The following is a 16,116-nucleotide window of genomic DNA, read 5'->3' on the forward strand; positions in this document are numbered from 1 at the left end:
CATGCTGGAGATGGTTCTTTTCACTTTATCCAGTCGGAAGCTTTATTTGATTTGCTTTTCTGTAGCTTTCTGCAAAGCGGTAGCCTAGCAAGTTTCGCTTGCAACATTCCTTATGGTTGCACAGAATTCCAATCAATGCAACTTACAAGCAAAGCAGAAATTTATAAACTGAAAAAGCAAATTGTTTTTGTTGTGCTTTTGGTCCCGGGAAGAGATTGTGGGAGCTCAGGAGACATGGATGATTATTATACATGAGTCTAGAATATCTCTGCATCCTCAGATACATTATGCTCCAATACATGTGTTAGTCTATAAGGTTCCACAGGACTCTTTGTCGGCTTTTTACAGATCCAGACTAATACGGCTACTCCTCTGATACTTGTACATTTTCATTGGATCCCTCCCAATTTTCCTCCCATTTATTTACTTTCAGACAAGCATCCAAAGGCTTGCATGTCTGTCTCTGCCAGATAAAAGCTGTTAAGAGGATTGGAGAGAACAGAAAAGGAGTACAAAACATAAACTGATTTCCAGTAGAGTGTATTTTAGAAGAACATGCAAAGTGTTGGGTGAACTTGAATGGATGAAGGGGTCAGACCGTAAAGGGGAAATGGCAGAAGTTCCCAGATAAATTGCAAGGTGCAACAAAATGTGACGTACCAAAATAAGTGCATTAGCAGTAAAGTAATGGGAAAACTCAGCAATGGATAAAGCAAAGGGCCTTTAGGGCCTGTAAATGAGAGAAATACCAAGATGGACAAGACTCCATGTGAGAACTTGTTGGCCAGAACAAAACCAAAATGAATGTGGTGAAAGTACCCGAGTGCTGTTTTTGTTTGTTTGCAGGAGGTCCTAGGGCCTTAGGAAGATTGGGAGCTCTAGGGGACAAGTGTCCTTGCAAAACGTCAGAGCACAAACTCAGGACACTGGTGCTGGTGAAGAGCAGGGTCCAGCCGGGCAGCGCTTATGAGCTTTGTCGATACAGTGCTGCCCAGTTTCTGTCTCGGGGCTGAGTGTCCCAGAGTAGAGTCCCCACTGCAGGAGGCCCCCGTCCACCCTGAAATCAGAGCAAAGGCAGCAATAGGGTGGCTCCAGCCACAGTGTTCAAAGTGTCCCTTCCTGTTCCATCCTAAATGCTGTGTCTGCCATACCCCCCCCTCAAAGGCCACTGGGTGTCCACAGCCTGCAGCACTGAGCACGACTCTATCAGGGCCGAACAAAAACCAAGCAGAAATGGCCCAGAATCTCTGTAGTTATAAATTACCTCTACAGCTACCATAGGAATTGGACCCTACCAAATTCACAGCTGTGAAAAGCATGTCACAGACCGTGAAATCAGACATCTCCCATGAAATGTAGCTGTTGGAGGGGAAGGAATGGAGGCATCCTTGCCGGGGGCCCCTACTGCCTATAGGAAAACCGATGATTCTTTCAAGGAACTGAACGTCCTTGTGCCTTATCTACAGAGGGAGTGAAAGGGGCTTATCTTCCAGTGATCCCAAAGTCAGACTTCATTAGGGGACACCCCTCCTGGTGGAGCTGTGCATAGGACAACGAACGGGTTTGCTAGAGGATGAGATGCCGAATGAAAGTTGTGCCTCCTGCGTTGCAGACGTTGTCGTTAGACAACAGAAAAGAGCCCACAGATAGAAACCTCAAGTGCAGACTCAGCGGGCAAGGAGAAGCTGTGGACGATTGGTGCTGCTCCTGCTTTCGCAGACTGTCTAGGGGCTATTGCTTTGGAGGCGGGGCAAGGTGAGAACTGCCGTAGGGCATAGCCAGTGTGTTAAAGGTGACTCGCAAAGGGGGAAAATGGGTGTGAGACCCTTTTTGCTTCTTTATGAAGGATAAAGGGGGCTTGAAACATTTTTTAAAGAGAAATTATCCAGCTTGACCACATCCCATATTCAGGTCTTTTCTGCTCTGGTTTTCTTACAAGACACTACTGACAACAAGAATTAGGGCTCCACAGATACCCAGAAGTCCTGCCTGAGGGGGTGGAGAGGGAATTTTTATTTGGATAGTTTGAAATTTCTACTTGTGTTGGATAACACCTGTTTCTTCCACAGCTTATAAACAGTTGGGGAAAAGGTATCTTTGTTTGTTTGTTTAAGATTCAGGGTGCCCCAATCCCTCAAGTAAGGGCTGAGAAAGCTCCCAGGCCATAGTTGGGGCCTCTCTAGAGTCCGCCAATAGGAAAAGGGATGACAAGCCTCTACAGTCCTGATATTTCTTAGCTAAATCAGCAACAGGACAATATATAGCTTGTTAATTCCACACTTTACTGACCTTTTGTCATTATAAAACACCAAAAGGCACAAACCAATGTTTGCCTTTGCAGGTCTCCTGTTAAGGAGTACTGTGATATTTACATAGTGTCAATAAGGAAAGAATTTCATTTTTGGTCTTGAGAGGATAATTGATTTTTGTGTGTCTGATGATTGACTGAAATCCTTTTATTATAGAACAATGGGCGTGGAGTTGTAATGTAATCCTTACGCTAGTGCACCAGGGATGTGCTTTGAACTCAGAAGGGATTATTGAACAATCAGTGGAAACTTCACATGCTACTTCGGCTAGAATATTGGAGGGTAATCAGGCTAGAATAACTACTACAGTCTTGGGTGGATTGCAACATAAACCCCTACCACAGTTCTGGATGGGAAAATATTTCGAGAAACAGCAGGATTACTGCTGTTTTATAGGTATTGAGAGGTTAAAGGTATCTCTGCTCTACATAGCTGTACAAATGTTATCTTTTGATTTAGGTGTGCTACAACTTTAAACGGCTAAGAACGCTGCCTTCTGCAGAGACAGGCAGGCACAACTGCTGATGCCTGTGACAGGAACTAAACACAAAAATGTGACTCTCTCATGGAGGCTTCACTTTTGTTCTTTCATTATCTTGTTTTCCTTAAGTGAAATAAATTCTTTTGAGATTTGAGATTGAAAGTACAGGTTTGGCTTTCACTATATGGAAATGCAAATTTGCCCCAGGCCTTTCTTGTGCTTCAGAATCAAAGAAGGGAGAGAAACCAGGACTGTTTGCTTAGCCTTTATATTGTGTTTTTCATAGAAACAAAGGCTAACACTCCAAGAGGCTGTAACGAGGCATAGTGGGATACAAGAGAACTGCGGGATATTTCCTAATAGTGATAAAGGCCAGCCTGCTGTGGAACAGCTTTCTACGGAAAACAGCAGAAGGCCTTTTGCTTGAGGCACTTGCAACTGGATTGGCAACTAACACACCCATCCCAAGCAGGGCAATGGGCTAGATGGAGGAGGCGGCATTTCACATTTCTAACTTCACATAAATGTTTTAATTAAACCCCTTGACATTCATTTTAAAATATGTATTCAATGTTTAACTAAGCAGATACTTTAAATGACACCATCAATACTTAGCATAAAGGTTTCTAAATTTTGCCTCAGTCCATCTGTAATGCACATCTCCCAAGGGATGTTCAAAGACCTGCCATCAAAAGCGACCTCTCTCATTGCTCTGTGACTGATTTCTAGTAAAGTCTGAGGACATTTCCTATTGCATGGGAGATATGACCTTTCATTCAGCTGGAGGTCTTGGATTTTTCTCTTTTCTTAGTCTCCACTTTCTTCTCTCGCTCCTTCATCAATTATCCCAGTCCAATGTCTTATGGGCATCATTCTGCTTCACAATGGGCTGAGACTGAAAAGCTAATCAGAACATTGCAGCCCTCGATCATAGGGTAAGCTGCAGCCATGACTGTCTCAAGGGAAGGATGTGGATGGGTGGGGAAGAAAATTCAGCTTTCTGAGAGCTGCTCTCTATAAGAACTTTTAAATTGTTCACATTTTAATAGAAGTTAGAAGGATTTTGAAAAATGGAGTCCAGCGCCTAGTCAGGAGTATTATCCATGTACGTTCATAAATCAAAGGAAAATAAGACCAAGAAACAATGTCAAGGTCCATAGGTTTAGTTTAACTTTTTATTTGAGTTTGGAAACCCCACATAACTCCCCAGCAATCCTAAATAATCAGTTTTTTGTGTGACTAGAGGCAAGCTGCTTAAGCTCTCTGAGACTCAATTATTCCACCTGTTAAATGGGGTTACTACCATTTACTCACCATGGTAAAGAGCTTTGAGATCACTAGATATCAAAGCAGTAAAAGTGCAAAGCAAGCTGAAGTTCTAAAGCAAAGATTTAACAGTTGGGAATTGTAAACCAAACAGTTCCAACGTCTGCCAGTGCATTCTGATTTGTACACCTGCAGTTTAAAGACAAAAATCCCTTGTATCATGCTTATCACTCCACCTGGAAGAACCATCAGCCTCAAGTCACACAGTGCAGTTCATCTTGATAAACCAGCAAAACTGGCTCCCTGAGTTAAATTAGCTTTTCCTAACATGAGTCTCCAAAATCTTCCATTTATTGCAGGAAGAATAGGCCCTTTGGGAGCCTGGTAGGAAGGCTTCTGGGAGCGGTGTCTGCACTCTTTGATATATTGATCAGTGTGAGAGCATGTCCTAGTTCTAAATGGCTCCTTGTCTCCTCTTTGCAGGCTTGTCTGCGCTCCTGTTTCCAAGCTCAGATGTTTGAAAATTGTGGGTGTGGTCACTATCTGTTTCCATTACCTGAAGGGGTAAATTATTGCAACAATGAAGATGATCCAGACTGGGGTAAGAACATGAAGTAACGAGGCCCCATAATGCATCAGGGAAGGGATTGGAAACGCACAGGGCTCTGTCAGGAGCAGGGCCGGCTCTAGCAATTTCGCTGCCCCAAGCACAGTGGCACGCCGCGAGGGGCGCTCTGCCGCTCGCCGGTCCCGCGGCTCCGGTGGACCTCCCGCAGGCATTCCTGCGGAGGGTCCGATGGTCCCGTGGCTCCGGTGGAGCTGCCGCAGGCATGTCTGCGGCAGGTCCACCGGAGCCGCCTGCCGCCCTCCCAGCAACCAGCAGAGCGCCCCCCGCGGCATGCCCCCCAAGCACACGCTTGGCGTGCTGTGGCCTGGAGCCGGCCCTGGTCAGGAGCATTTTAAGTAACTGAATTAAAGGCTTTGCTTGTATGAGTTCAGCAGTGACTCTGTTTGCTAACCAGGTGGATAGTGAGGAGGGAGGCAGAGTTCTTAGCTCTGGCATCAGATTAAGAAACCTCAGCTTCCATAGCAGTTTAGCTGAAGGCTGCTCACACAGGGGTGGCCAGCTGGTAACACCAACACCACGTGGGATGACAGGGTTTTCTACTCCGGTCTATGGAGTGAACAGAAACCACCAGCTTCAGTATTTCAGGTCTACTAGCCCGAAAAGGTCAGCACTTTTCCATGGGTTTGTACAGATCCCCAAATAAGTTTTCCCCCCCTTCAGTACAAGGTGGCACAGAGCTGATGCAATCCTCAGCATAACTGTGTCTGCTCTGAATGTTTCTGAGTGCTGCAGGTCTCTTGTGACAGACATTCACAGAAAAGGGATTGTAGTAAAACAAGATGCATTAGTATATTCAATGAGGTTCTGTTTCAAGTGGCAGCCCATGATACATACTGGGGTGATGAAGATCCATCTTACTTAGTACAGTGCTGCAGAATCAATCTGCAAAAAGTTACATTGTCTAAGAGTTGAACTGTTTTTGCTTAAATGGCTTTCCAAAAAAACCAGAAGCTTAAAGGGGATGCAAATTTGTGTAGCAGCAAAGTTGTCATCTGAAAGGCTTGTTTGCTTTTTGTTTTCACCAAACAGCATATTGCTATTCTTCACTGAGATCAAGTATAAGACACAGGCAGTTTTGTATTGACTCTTGTAAGGAAACGTGCAAGTAAGTACATGAACTCTCTTTGGCAGCTCTCAAGGTGGAGGGAATCCTGCATTTCATCACTCAGTGAACACTGATCATCTTAAAATCTAAAATCCTTTTTGGGGGGGTTGAAATCAAACTCAAGTTCTGGTGATTTAAGAGAAGTGAGAAATTCTGTGTATTAATGATCTTGTGTCTTCTTTCCAGTGACACTCAGTACAAGATGACCATATCGATGGCAGACTGGCCGTCTGAGGCTTCCGAGGTAAAGCCAAGTTCTAACTTTTAAAATGTAGATTGATAATGAGATGTTCTTACCCAAGTGAATCCCTCTGTGTTTGAAGTTAATATATTCAGCTAGGCAACCTCCCTCTCTTTGCTAATCGACACTTTGTCAGCACTCAGCAGAGAACAGACTCTCCAGGATGTGAAATAGGAACAGGGAGGGAGAGCTTTTTCTTTAACAGAATTGGAGCCAGGAATATTGTATCTGGTTATAAAGAGCAGATAAGGCCTCAGTTCTTTCACGTAGGTGAAAATCAGGAATAGCTGATAGTTAGAACCATGTAAAATTGGTGTCAGTGAGAGGAGAATCCGGCCCTTCATTATTTTAGATGTTCTTTAACTACAATGAGAACAATGGCTGCATCTTTCAAATCAATACCACACTCGCCTTTGTAGCTCAGTGTACCACGGACAGAGCTGCCCAGCTAACACTATACAATAGGAACATGGTCCAGGACTCCCAGCCGTAATGGAAGGCTACTGTGTTTGGGCTTGCCCTTGCCATTTCACCATAAATTTCCTGTCTAGCTTATGCACTTCACTATGATCTGCATAGTTCACTTACCCAAGAACAGCTGGAAGCTGCTAGAGAAGCAACATGGAACCTATTGGATTTCACCCTCTCTCAATAGCAGAGAACAACAAAAACCATCCGCCGTTGTACTAGATGAAAGAGTTGTCTGAAGTAGAAAAGTGTGATAAGATCTCACGGAATAGCCAGTGTGAAAGTTCAACATTCCATAAATATATTCATTAAATAAATGTTCAGGTTTCATAGTTAAGCACCCAAAGATCAAGAAATGTCAAAAATAAGGTTGCACACAAACCCTTAACTCTGCCTCTTTATGTATACATGTAGATCTGCAAATCTGCGGATAGCGGCTTTATATCCGTGGACTGTTTGCAGATTGCAGAGCGGATGCAGATACCAATTTTGTATCCGTGCAGGGCTCTCCATATACGTGACAAGTTTTTAATTGTATGACCACATTCTATATGTTTAATACATCATCATCATACAAGATTTTCGACAAGATTTTAGATGGGTGTAACATCATCTAGTCTGCGCTACTTTGTGTACATTCAAGACCCAGGTCTGTTCTCGTTAATAGAGACCTTTGATCAAAGTAAGTCTTAAAGTATTTAAAAGTATCTCTCGCTCTCAGCTGCTGTCAACTTCCCTATTTCATTAGTCACGGCTGACTTTACAGGGAGTTTTAAGTGTGAACTGGATTTAGCAGGGATCCAGCAGGTTTCTGAGAGCAGCAGAAGGTAATGGAAGAAGTGGTGTCACCTCCTCTGGTACAAACCCATGTTAATAGCTGCTGCTTATCTAACAACAGGTTAGAACAATTATGCAAACCTGAGAGAATGACTCAGGGATTCATTCCATAGTTGGTAAATGCTTCTGCAGAACCGACAGTTGCCTTGGTGTCATCACTGGTAAAAGCCACTAACTATTTCAGCTCACTCTGGATCAGCACAGTACAGAGTCGATGTTGCAACAATGAACAGCGCTCCGGGCAACCAGGAAATTACCTGGAGACTAAAAAAGCAGGAGTTAAACTGACAGCAGATCTATTAGAGCTGTGAAGATAATATTTGTTGAATACGTTATGCATGTAGTCACTTTTCCCCATTTTTCTAGGTAGAACATCTGAGTAATAAAAGTGATTATTCAGAACAGATACAGGTTCTATGACATCTTTCTAATCATACATGAAATAGTTTTTATATTTACTCAGCTCTAATCTTCAGAACACCCTTGCCTCCTGTTCTCTAATTTTGCTGACTTCTAGTGTACTTAAAGATTCTTCTATTGTTTCTCCTTCTACTGTACTTAGGCTTTATTTTCTCTTTAAATGCTCTTCTCTAACACTGATGCAGATTATCCTCCATGTATTTTTAGAGCTCTAGTTTTATTTGAGGTTAACTTGTCACTCATCCCCACTGGGTATCAAGTTTTAGTTGAGGTTTCTGTGAAGGGATATGCTTCTCCTGGCCTAAGTCCCCCACCTGTTCAAACTCTAGGCCAGGGATTAGCAACCTTTCAGAAGTGCTGTGCCAAGTCTTCATTTATTCACTCTGATTTAAGGTTTCACATGCCAGTAATACATTGTAACGTTTTTAGAAGGTCTCTTTCTATAAGTCTATATTATATAACTAAACTATTGTATGTAAAGTAAATAAGGTTTTTAAAATGTTTAAGAAGCTTCATTTAAAATTAAATTAAAATGCAGAGCCCCCCGGGCCAGTGGTCAGGACCCAGGCAGTGTGTGCGCCACTGAAAATCAGCTCGCCTGCCGCCTTTGGCACACGTGCCACGGGTTGCCTGCCCCTGCTCTAGACAGTTCTCATCTACTGCCCCACTTGCTGAGAAACACTGCCACTCCCTATCTCATAATAGGCAACTCACTTAATCAAACAGGCCCTTTGGAAGGTTTCATTTACTTGAGTTCAGACCCCAAATCCTTCCAGTGATGGAAATTTGACTCTGCTTCCAGTCTGATCCCATTTTCCCAAACTCTCCCTAAATCACCTCACCACATTCTCTCATGATCACTTGAGAACAGTGAAGCTAAAATGTCAGGGCCTGTAACATGGACTGATAGAAAATTGGAATCTCTGTGCAATTACGCCTCTTACCATTTCCGCAGGAATTTTCCTGTTGATTTGCTTCTGTGGGCCCTGGTTCTATGGCCTGGAGGAAAGTCAAGTATCTGCAATTGCTATTGACTGAATCACGAATTCCTTTTATGTAGTGTAACATCAATGGTTATTTAGCATGGGCAAGTGCCAGAGGTTCCAGCTTTCTGTGTACGATTTGTGGACCTTGAAGGTGTATTTTACCTCCCCCAGAGCACATGCGGCCCAGAAAGAACATTTCCCTTTTCAGTTATGAATCAATTTTCATTTCCTAGGACTGGATTTTCCATATTTTGTCCTATGAAAGAGATCTGTCAACAAATGTGACTCTGGACAGGTGAGTAAAAACAGATCAGAGAAAATTACAATGGACATGAAATCATGCCATTGTGCAGAACGAGATCATGTGATTAGGTTCTGAGGGGGAAGTGGACTAGAGGCAACCGCCTGGAGCAGACCTGTGACCCTGACTCTTCCCCTGTGGGGTCCCAGTTTTAGGAGCTGTTAGCCAGGGGTTATTTGCAGACTTCGGTGTTTTAAATTGAGGCAGGACAAGGAAGTTCTCTGCAACTGAAGTCCATTTGCCCAACGGATGATTACAGATAAAGTTGCAGGTTCTGTGCTGAATTAGAGAATGAATGTGAGGCTGGCTGGCCATAAAAGGTCTGGCAAAAATGGACAGAAGTAGCACAATAATAATGCTTGGCGGAGCATGAAAGTAAAACCAGCTAGCTACCAGGTTTGGTGATGTGCAAGAGACCACGTTCTGTGGCAAACAGCAGAGGAACATTAACAAGGCCTTCGCTGGAGTTAGCCTAACTCCATAATAATGTGAGTCATAAAATAGATTTGAGAGACTGAGGCAGAAGCAATCAGGAAGTGCCGCCATGACAGAGACTTGGCAGAAACAAATAAGTAAAGATGATGGCCAAAATTTTCTTACTTCAATGTTAGGCAATTCTGGAAGTGGCGAGAGCCCACGTTGGCTTCAATGGGAGAGGGGCTGCTTGGTCTCTCTGAAAAGCAGACTCCTATTTAGGTTCTTAAATATGGATTTAGAAGCCTAACTTTACCACTCTCTTTTAAAATGGTGTCAAATGGCTACAAAACTAAGCTCCAGCACTTTCTCAGGAACAACTCTAAAAACCACCAGAAAATGCTAACACAGGCAAAACCAAACACCTCCCTAGCACACAGCTTATGCCCATCCCTTGGCTGCTTCCAGAACAGTCGACACGGGTTATTCAGATATGTCAGTCAGAGGAAAGGTTGCTAATCAGCTCCCAGAAATTTGCTTCTGGCAAGTTCCCCCAAGAGTCTCAAAGCACTTCCGATACAGTCACTAGGCTGCTCTGTTTTTAATGCACCTTTGACCCATGAAGGGATTCAATTTATAAGGTGCCTGAGAACAAGATCTCTCCCCCAGCAACCAGTCTTACCATTTCTACCTCCTCTACATGCCAGACTGTGTGTTTAACAGAAAGAATATTATAAATGTCACCCCTAGTGCTGCTTTGGGAAGCTTGATGCCAAATGCAAGCCCAGCCCCTCCCAGAGAGCACCAGAGTCCAGCTGGAACTACAGTCGAGTAAATGCACAGGGCTAGAATTTAGTCTGAATTAATTCTTGTGTCCTACAGAAATGGGATAATCAAGCTAAATATTTACTTCCAAGAGTATAACTACAGAACCATCTCAGAATCTGCGGCTACAACTGTAAGTGCAGTATCAGGCTCCTGCTTCTAACACACGTGCCAGAGCATATTTCCATAGCCTTTTCCAGAAGCCAAATACCTGCAGAGTTCCCACTGAAATGACTCTGCCAGTCTCAGTCTCCAAGCAGTGACCATGCAGTTCCCCAGAGATTAATCTGAAGTATTTAGAGGTGTCTCCGTCACCTGGACTGGGTGGTAAATGCACCTGCTGTGCTGCTCAGTGTAGCTGCTGTGTGGGACTGAACTCCTCCTGGTCAGTACTACTCTCTAGAGGCTGGTTCAGAATCCCTTCTTCATTCCTGCTGCTGACCCACCTCCTCCTTTATCTTTGGTTGGGGTGGGGGAAGTGATGCTTAGGAGCTCTGTGAATTCTCCTTTGGGGGGAGCAGCTGCCTTCACACACCTCTGTGCCTGCAACATGAGGGCCTGAGCTAAATGTTGCAGGTGTGGCTAGTCACCTAGTTAAACTTCACCCCCCCACACACACACTCTCTCTCTTTCTTGGGGCCGATGGTAGGTGGGTCCTGACTTTGTTTTCCTATTTCAGATTGTGTGGCTCCTGTCAAGCTTGGGCGGCCAGTTTGGGTTCTGGATGGGGGGCTCAGTGCTGTGCCTCATTGAATTTGGAGAAATCATCATTGACTTTTTGTGGATCACCATAATTAACATCATCAGCTGGTGCAAAGGCCTGAAGCAGAAACGAGCCTGGGCCCAGTACCCAGACACACCTCCGACAGTGTCAGAGCTGGTGGAGGCACACACCAATCTTGGGTTCCAATATGAGGACACCATCACCCCCTGTGATGAAGTTCCTTCCCCTGGAGCACTCCCACCAGAGCCAGGCACCCCACCCCCCAAGTATGACTCCCTGCGTGTAGACCCACGGGCTGGCATTGACTCGGACAGCGATGTAGAGGCCAGTTAAGAAGCACAGAATATTGCACTGCACTTGGCCACCTGACCCTTGTAACTGACTCTGCAGCATGCTCTGCTCATTAGGAGAGCTGCAGGGGCTAAAAAGGCCACAAAGCTCATTTTAAAGAAATTCCACCTATAAAGCATGGGGGGGGGGGCATTGACTTTACTGTATAACATGGGCGTAATTCAATACTGCAATCTATTCCATTCTAAGATACACTACTGATTTTTTTCAGCAAGTTCCTCTCCCACTCACACTTGTATCTAGAAAGTGCTTATTTGCATGCTGTTTCTGTGATCAGTAGCTTCTCATGGAATGACTGTGATAAACGAATCGTGCTACTAGGTATAGGACTATGATACCAGAATAAAGGCTGTTGCAATGACAACAGGAAATTTATTATATGGGAGGAAAGTCACAAAGGAAAGACTAAGGCTGGCTTGCAGTAGGAAGAGACTGGGATGTCCATGACTTGAGAGTCTGACAGGGGCTTTGCTCTACAGGGTAGAGCTTTAGAAACTGAAAAGTACCAACTAGAGCCTGTTCTACACTCGTCTGTTTCTGTACAGCTAGCCTGCAAGTAACAGAACTGAAGTGACCCTCCCTTTTTATCTTTTTCTAAGGTCTTCTCAACTCTCAATATCTGCTTCCAATTAACCAGCAGTATAAACAGTGACCTACTCCAGATACAAGTTGTGTTGGCTGCTTGCTGGAGCCCGTATGCTTTTTGTTTGCACTCCTATGCTCACTGCCCTGATTTTTTGTAATTAGTTTCCTGCAGATGGGCACATTTGTTAATATATGTTAGAGGTAAACAGTTCAGATTCCAATAAAGATACAAGCACGCCTACCATGGGTGGAGTGGCAGGTCACCTAACAGTATCATTCTTGGCAAAAACCATCAGCTATCATTGCTGAGTTTCCTGCTGGCACAGCAGGTGACGTTTAGTCTTTCTAAAAAGAGACACTGCTAGTACAGGATAAGACTAGGTCGGGTGGAGCTTTGGGCAGCTTCCCTAGGCAGCCAGTTCTGCTACTGCAACCACACTAGCCCTGCGATTCCATTTTGCAGACTGCCTCGGGGAGCAGGGTTGCTGTGATATAGTAAAATCTCCATAGGACACTTGGTAGGTGAGCGTAAGACCTTGGTCTTATGGCTGATACGAACCACGTCTTTGCGAGAAGGGAGCAGCTCCATGCCAAGGCTGTTCTCCCACTGCCTCTCAACCATGCTGCAGATCTAGTTTATAGAAGTAGTTTTCAGAACTTCAGGAAAAAACAAGATTGTGTAGTCAAGTCATGAGAGTCCTGGGGATTATCCCCAGCTCAGCGGTTCCTGGCTGTGTGGCCATGGATGAGTTCTCTCCCAGCCCCTTACCTGTCAAAAGGGGCTAGTGCATTTTCACATATCAGAGGGGTGGTGAGGCTTCATGTTGATATTCACAGCTGAAAACTGCTATCAAAGTGCAGTGCTATTAATTGGACACACAATTCTCAAGTCTCAGGCTAGCTGAAGACTCTCCATTCCTCCTTCACACAGCCACAGAAGTGATCGTCCTCACATCCAGCAGCACAACTGAGGTAACAAAATTTTAGTGAGACACACCCTAACAATCACACAATCAGTTACTAGCGCAGCACGCCCTGGTGGCTGCGGTGCCCAGCAGATTTGTGGGTCTCCATATTAGACCCAGGGCTTTGCACTGGAATTTTATTGTAAGAAGTCCTTGGTTTGGAATTCTGAATAGCAGTAATGTTTAAAGTACTAAGCCCTGTGCGCTCGGACGATCACGCCATATCGCTAGTACACACAATGATAAGGAGCTGCATTCTGCACAGGCCTGTCTCCTCCTCCCATTCACATTTACCATTTTGGATAAAGCATTAGGCCGTAGGCACCACATTGTAAGCCAGGACAGACAAGTCACAAAGACGACTGAATGTCTGCCATTCTGCCCCAGGCAGGGGGAGCCCAAGGACAGCTTTGTCATTAGCTGAGGGCACAGCTCCTGAGAGCAGAAATTGAATTGGTTTTCCTTTCAATATGAAACAGGTTTTAGTGTGAATTATTGTAAGTAGGATAAAGTTAGGGATAAGTGACTCATTCTCTAAAGTCCCAAGCCTGCCATGAGCTGTAGCTGGGCAGATATCTGTCCCCACACACAGCCCAGGGGTTCAGTGCAAGCATCGCTCCCCTCAGAACTGATTACAGGATGGGATTCTAAGAGAAAAGTGAATGGCTTTCTTTCCACAGCTGGGAAACAGCTCTCTCACCATTAGTGTTTCCTCGATGGAGCCACTTGCAGTCTACATTTTAAAAGTTTCTAGCAGTTGGAAAGTTTTATTTCCTGCACCTACAATGGGGAACATGGGTAAAAACCAACAACAGTTTTCAAAGAAGTAGAAACTTTCTGAGTGCGCTCACTGAGAGAGGCAGAATATAACAAGCAACAGCTCAACACAGCCCAGAACATTGACACCTTTTTCCTCATTAAGACATACGAGCCCTGAATTTGATTAATTTACATAATAATTTTGGGCAGATTTCTAGTTTCAAAATCAATGACACCAAAGACCTTTTACTGTATTTATAATCTCAATTTGTTAAATGCTTGAGAATTCACATTACAGACCAAATCTCTAGTACATCCCTCTATTAAACCATTACTAGAGGAGAGCTGATAGATGGAAATCTCTAATTTCACAGACTGCAGGGATAAATTTACTAAAAAATGAATGGGAGCTACACTTTATCATCCTTTCCTGATCTTACCATTTACAGCGCCCTGAATCCTTTCCCTCCTTTTGTTAAAGAAAGTTATCTAAATTAGCCACATAATGTGTTTGTTTAAGCAAATGCCCTAAAATCTGCAGAGACTATCTACATCAAACAAAGCAACCTCATGAACTAGGTTCTTAAGAATTTGAATACCTTTTTCCTTACATAAATGAACATTTACTACAGTCCTATAGCTGCAGTTCCCAGCATCACAGAAGTGAAAGCGAATTCCCTTATTCTATCAACCCGTAATTTCATTTGTTCTGTTTACGCCAAAGAAAGCTTTTATTTACGAGAACAACCCTTATACCTCCCATTCATTAAATATATGGAAAAAACAGCCTCTCAGTTATCCTTCCGCATTCCCACCCTTTCCTTCTATACTAGGAATACTTATGGTTCTTCAAATAATTTTAATTATTGGTGAAAGACTGTTTCTTGGGCTACTGAGGAGGAGCATGCTGGGGCGGGGGGGTTGGCAGATATTAGCAGCAGTCCTTTATATTGTGTTTTATGGGCTAGAGGCTGATCCTATACTCTGCGCACTAGAGAGATTTCTACAAATACAAAGAAAGAAATAATCAGTGCCACATATTACCAGCAGATTTGCAAACAATACAAAACCTGCATGTTGCCACTAATGCCACCTAATCAATATTTTAATCTCAAAATGCTGGCCGCTCACTTGAAGACAGCGTTCATTTTGTCAGGTCAGGTCTAGGAAAAAGGGGCAGGATCTAAGATGTATCTATTAGAATCTTCTAACTGTCCTAAAACCAGGAGATAACTAGATTAAGTAGTAGACTAATTTTCCAGATGCTGCTCTAGCATTCCTGTAACTTCTGTTTGCATATCTCATCTAATCACTACATACTTTAAATAATCAGCATTTCAAAATGAAGCTTCTTTAGGTCAGTAAATGGAGCCACTCTGACAAACTTTTGCCTTGAAAATGTGGCGTTTTCGCTTTCCATACACAAGGGGAACAGCACAGCTACCTACCACACTTTACTGAGTAAAGGGCTGAGGCTGCACCTCACTTCCAAGGATCAGATTCCCTACTTATTGCTGAACCAACTCAGCACCAGCCAGGACCGTACCCCAGAACTCTCACCATGCAGGGATGAGCTCACAGCAGTCAGTGAGGGAACCACCTACCCCAGCACTCAAGAGGGTTTGAGGCACTTTAGGTCCCCAGTATCTGCAGCAGATGCTTTTAGGGTTAATAAAAGGGAAGTCTGCTGTCCTGTGCAATAAACAGACACACACATGAACCAGCTTCTCACTTAAGTTCTGCTACTATTTCCAGTTCATGTGCTTCTTATTCAGTTTGTTAGTGTTTGTAGAAGACAGAAGCTAACAGCGGATGGAGACCAGCCTATTCCAGACAGCCAGTTACGTTATCTGTGCAGGTGGTGTTGTCAGGAAGAGATCGCCTAGCCCCGAGTACATGGAGAGTGAAACCATGAGCAAGTAAAAATAACCAGAGCTGGTGACAGGGCGGATGAAATGCAGTTAGGAAACCTGCTCAGGACAGCAAGATCCAGTTCTTACAAGAGCTGTCCTAGCCCTTGACTGTTCAACTCCTCACTCCCCTCCTACCCAATAAATGGGTTACTTCCTTCCTTAGGCAGAGGATGACTCTATACTGCATCCGCCTTCAAAGAGTTTCCCTAAAGCCTGAGAGTGCTTCACTGTGCAACCCATGCGGCCGTTGCATGAGAACTGGGTACACGAACAAACTTCTAGCACATTCGTAGTAACACAGAGCAGCTCCTCAGCCACAGACCTCCATAGCTCTGCGCAGCAGCGGGCACACATTGCTCTCCTCATTTTACAGATGAGTTAGTCTAGCCACAGAGAAGCGATTTGCTTAAGGCACCAAGCAAGACAACAGGGAGCTGAGAATAAATCCAGGTCTCCTGATTCCACCTCTGATGTCTGAGCCACTGGACAATGCCACCTCAATCACTTGCAACAGCTCCTATTTCATAGGAGCACAACA

At 44.1% G+C, this 16,116-nt stretch overlaps 1 protein-coding gene across 2 annotated transcripts in view; it reads left to right on the top strand.

The window, feature by feature from the left end:
• Positions 1 to 12,204, top strand: part of SCNN1B (sodium channel epithelial 1 subunit beta) — a 40,545-nt gene extending 28,341 nt beyond the window's left edge. For both annotated transcript variants that reach the window (XM_032766204.2, XM_032766203.2), the window contains 6 exons: positions 4,540 to 4,657; positions 5,714 to 5,789; positions 5,976 to 6,033; positions 8,975 to 9,036; positions 10,339 to 10,414; positions 10,961 to 12,204. In XM_032766204.2, the coding sequence (XP_032622095.1) occupies positions 4,540 to 4,657; positions 5,714 to 5,789; positions 5,976 to 6,033; positions 8,975 to 9,036; positions 10,339 to 10,414; positions 10,961 to 11,338 (768 nt within the window). In that variant the 3' untranslated portion in view covers positions 11,339 to 12,204. The remainder of the gene's footprint in view (positions 1 to 4,539; positions 4,658 to 5,713; positions 5,790 to 5,975; positions 6,034 to 8,974; positions 9,037 to 10,338; positions 10,415 to 10,960) is intronic.
• The last annotated feature ends 3,912 nt before the right edge of the window (positions 12,205 to 16,116 follow it).

This window comes from Chelonoidis abingdonii, chromosome 9 (genome assembly GCF_003597395.2).
Source record: "Chelonoidis abingdonii isolate Lonesome George chromosome 9, CheloAbing_2.0, whole genome shotgun sequence".
NCBI classification, from domain to species: domain Eukaryota; kingdom Metazoa; phylum Chordata; order Testudines; family Testudinidae; genus Chelonoidis; species Chelonoidis abingdonii.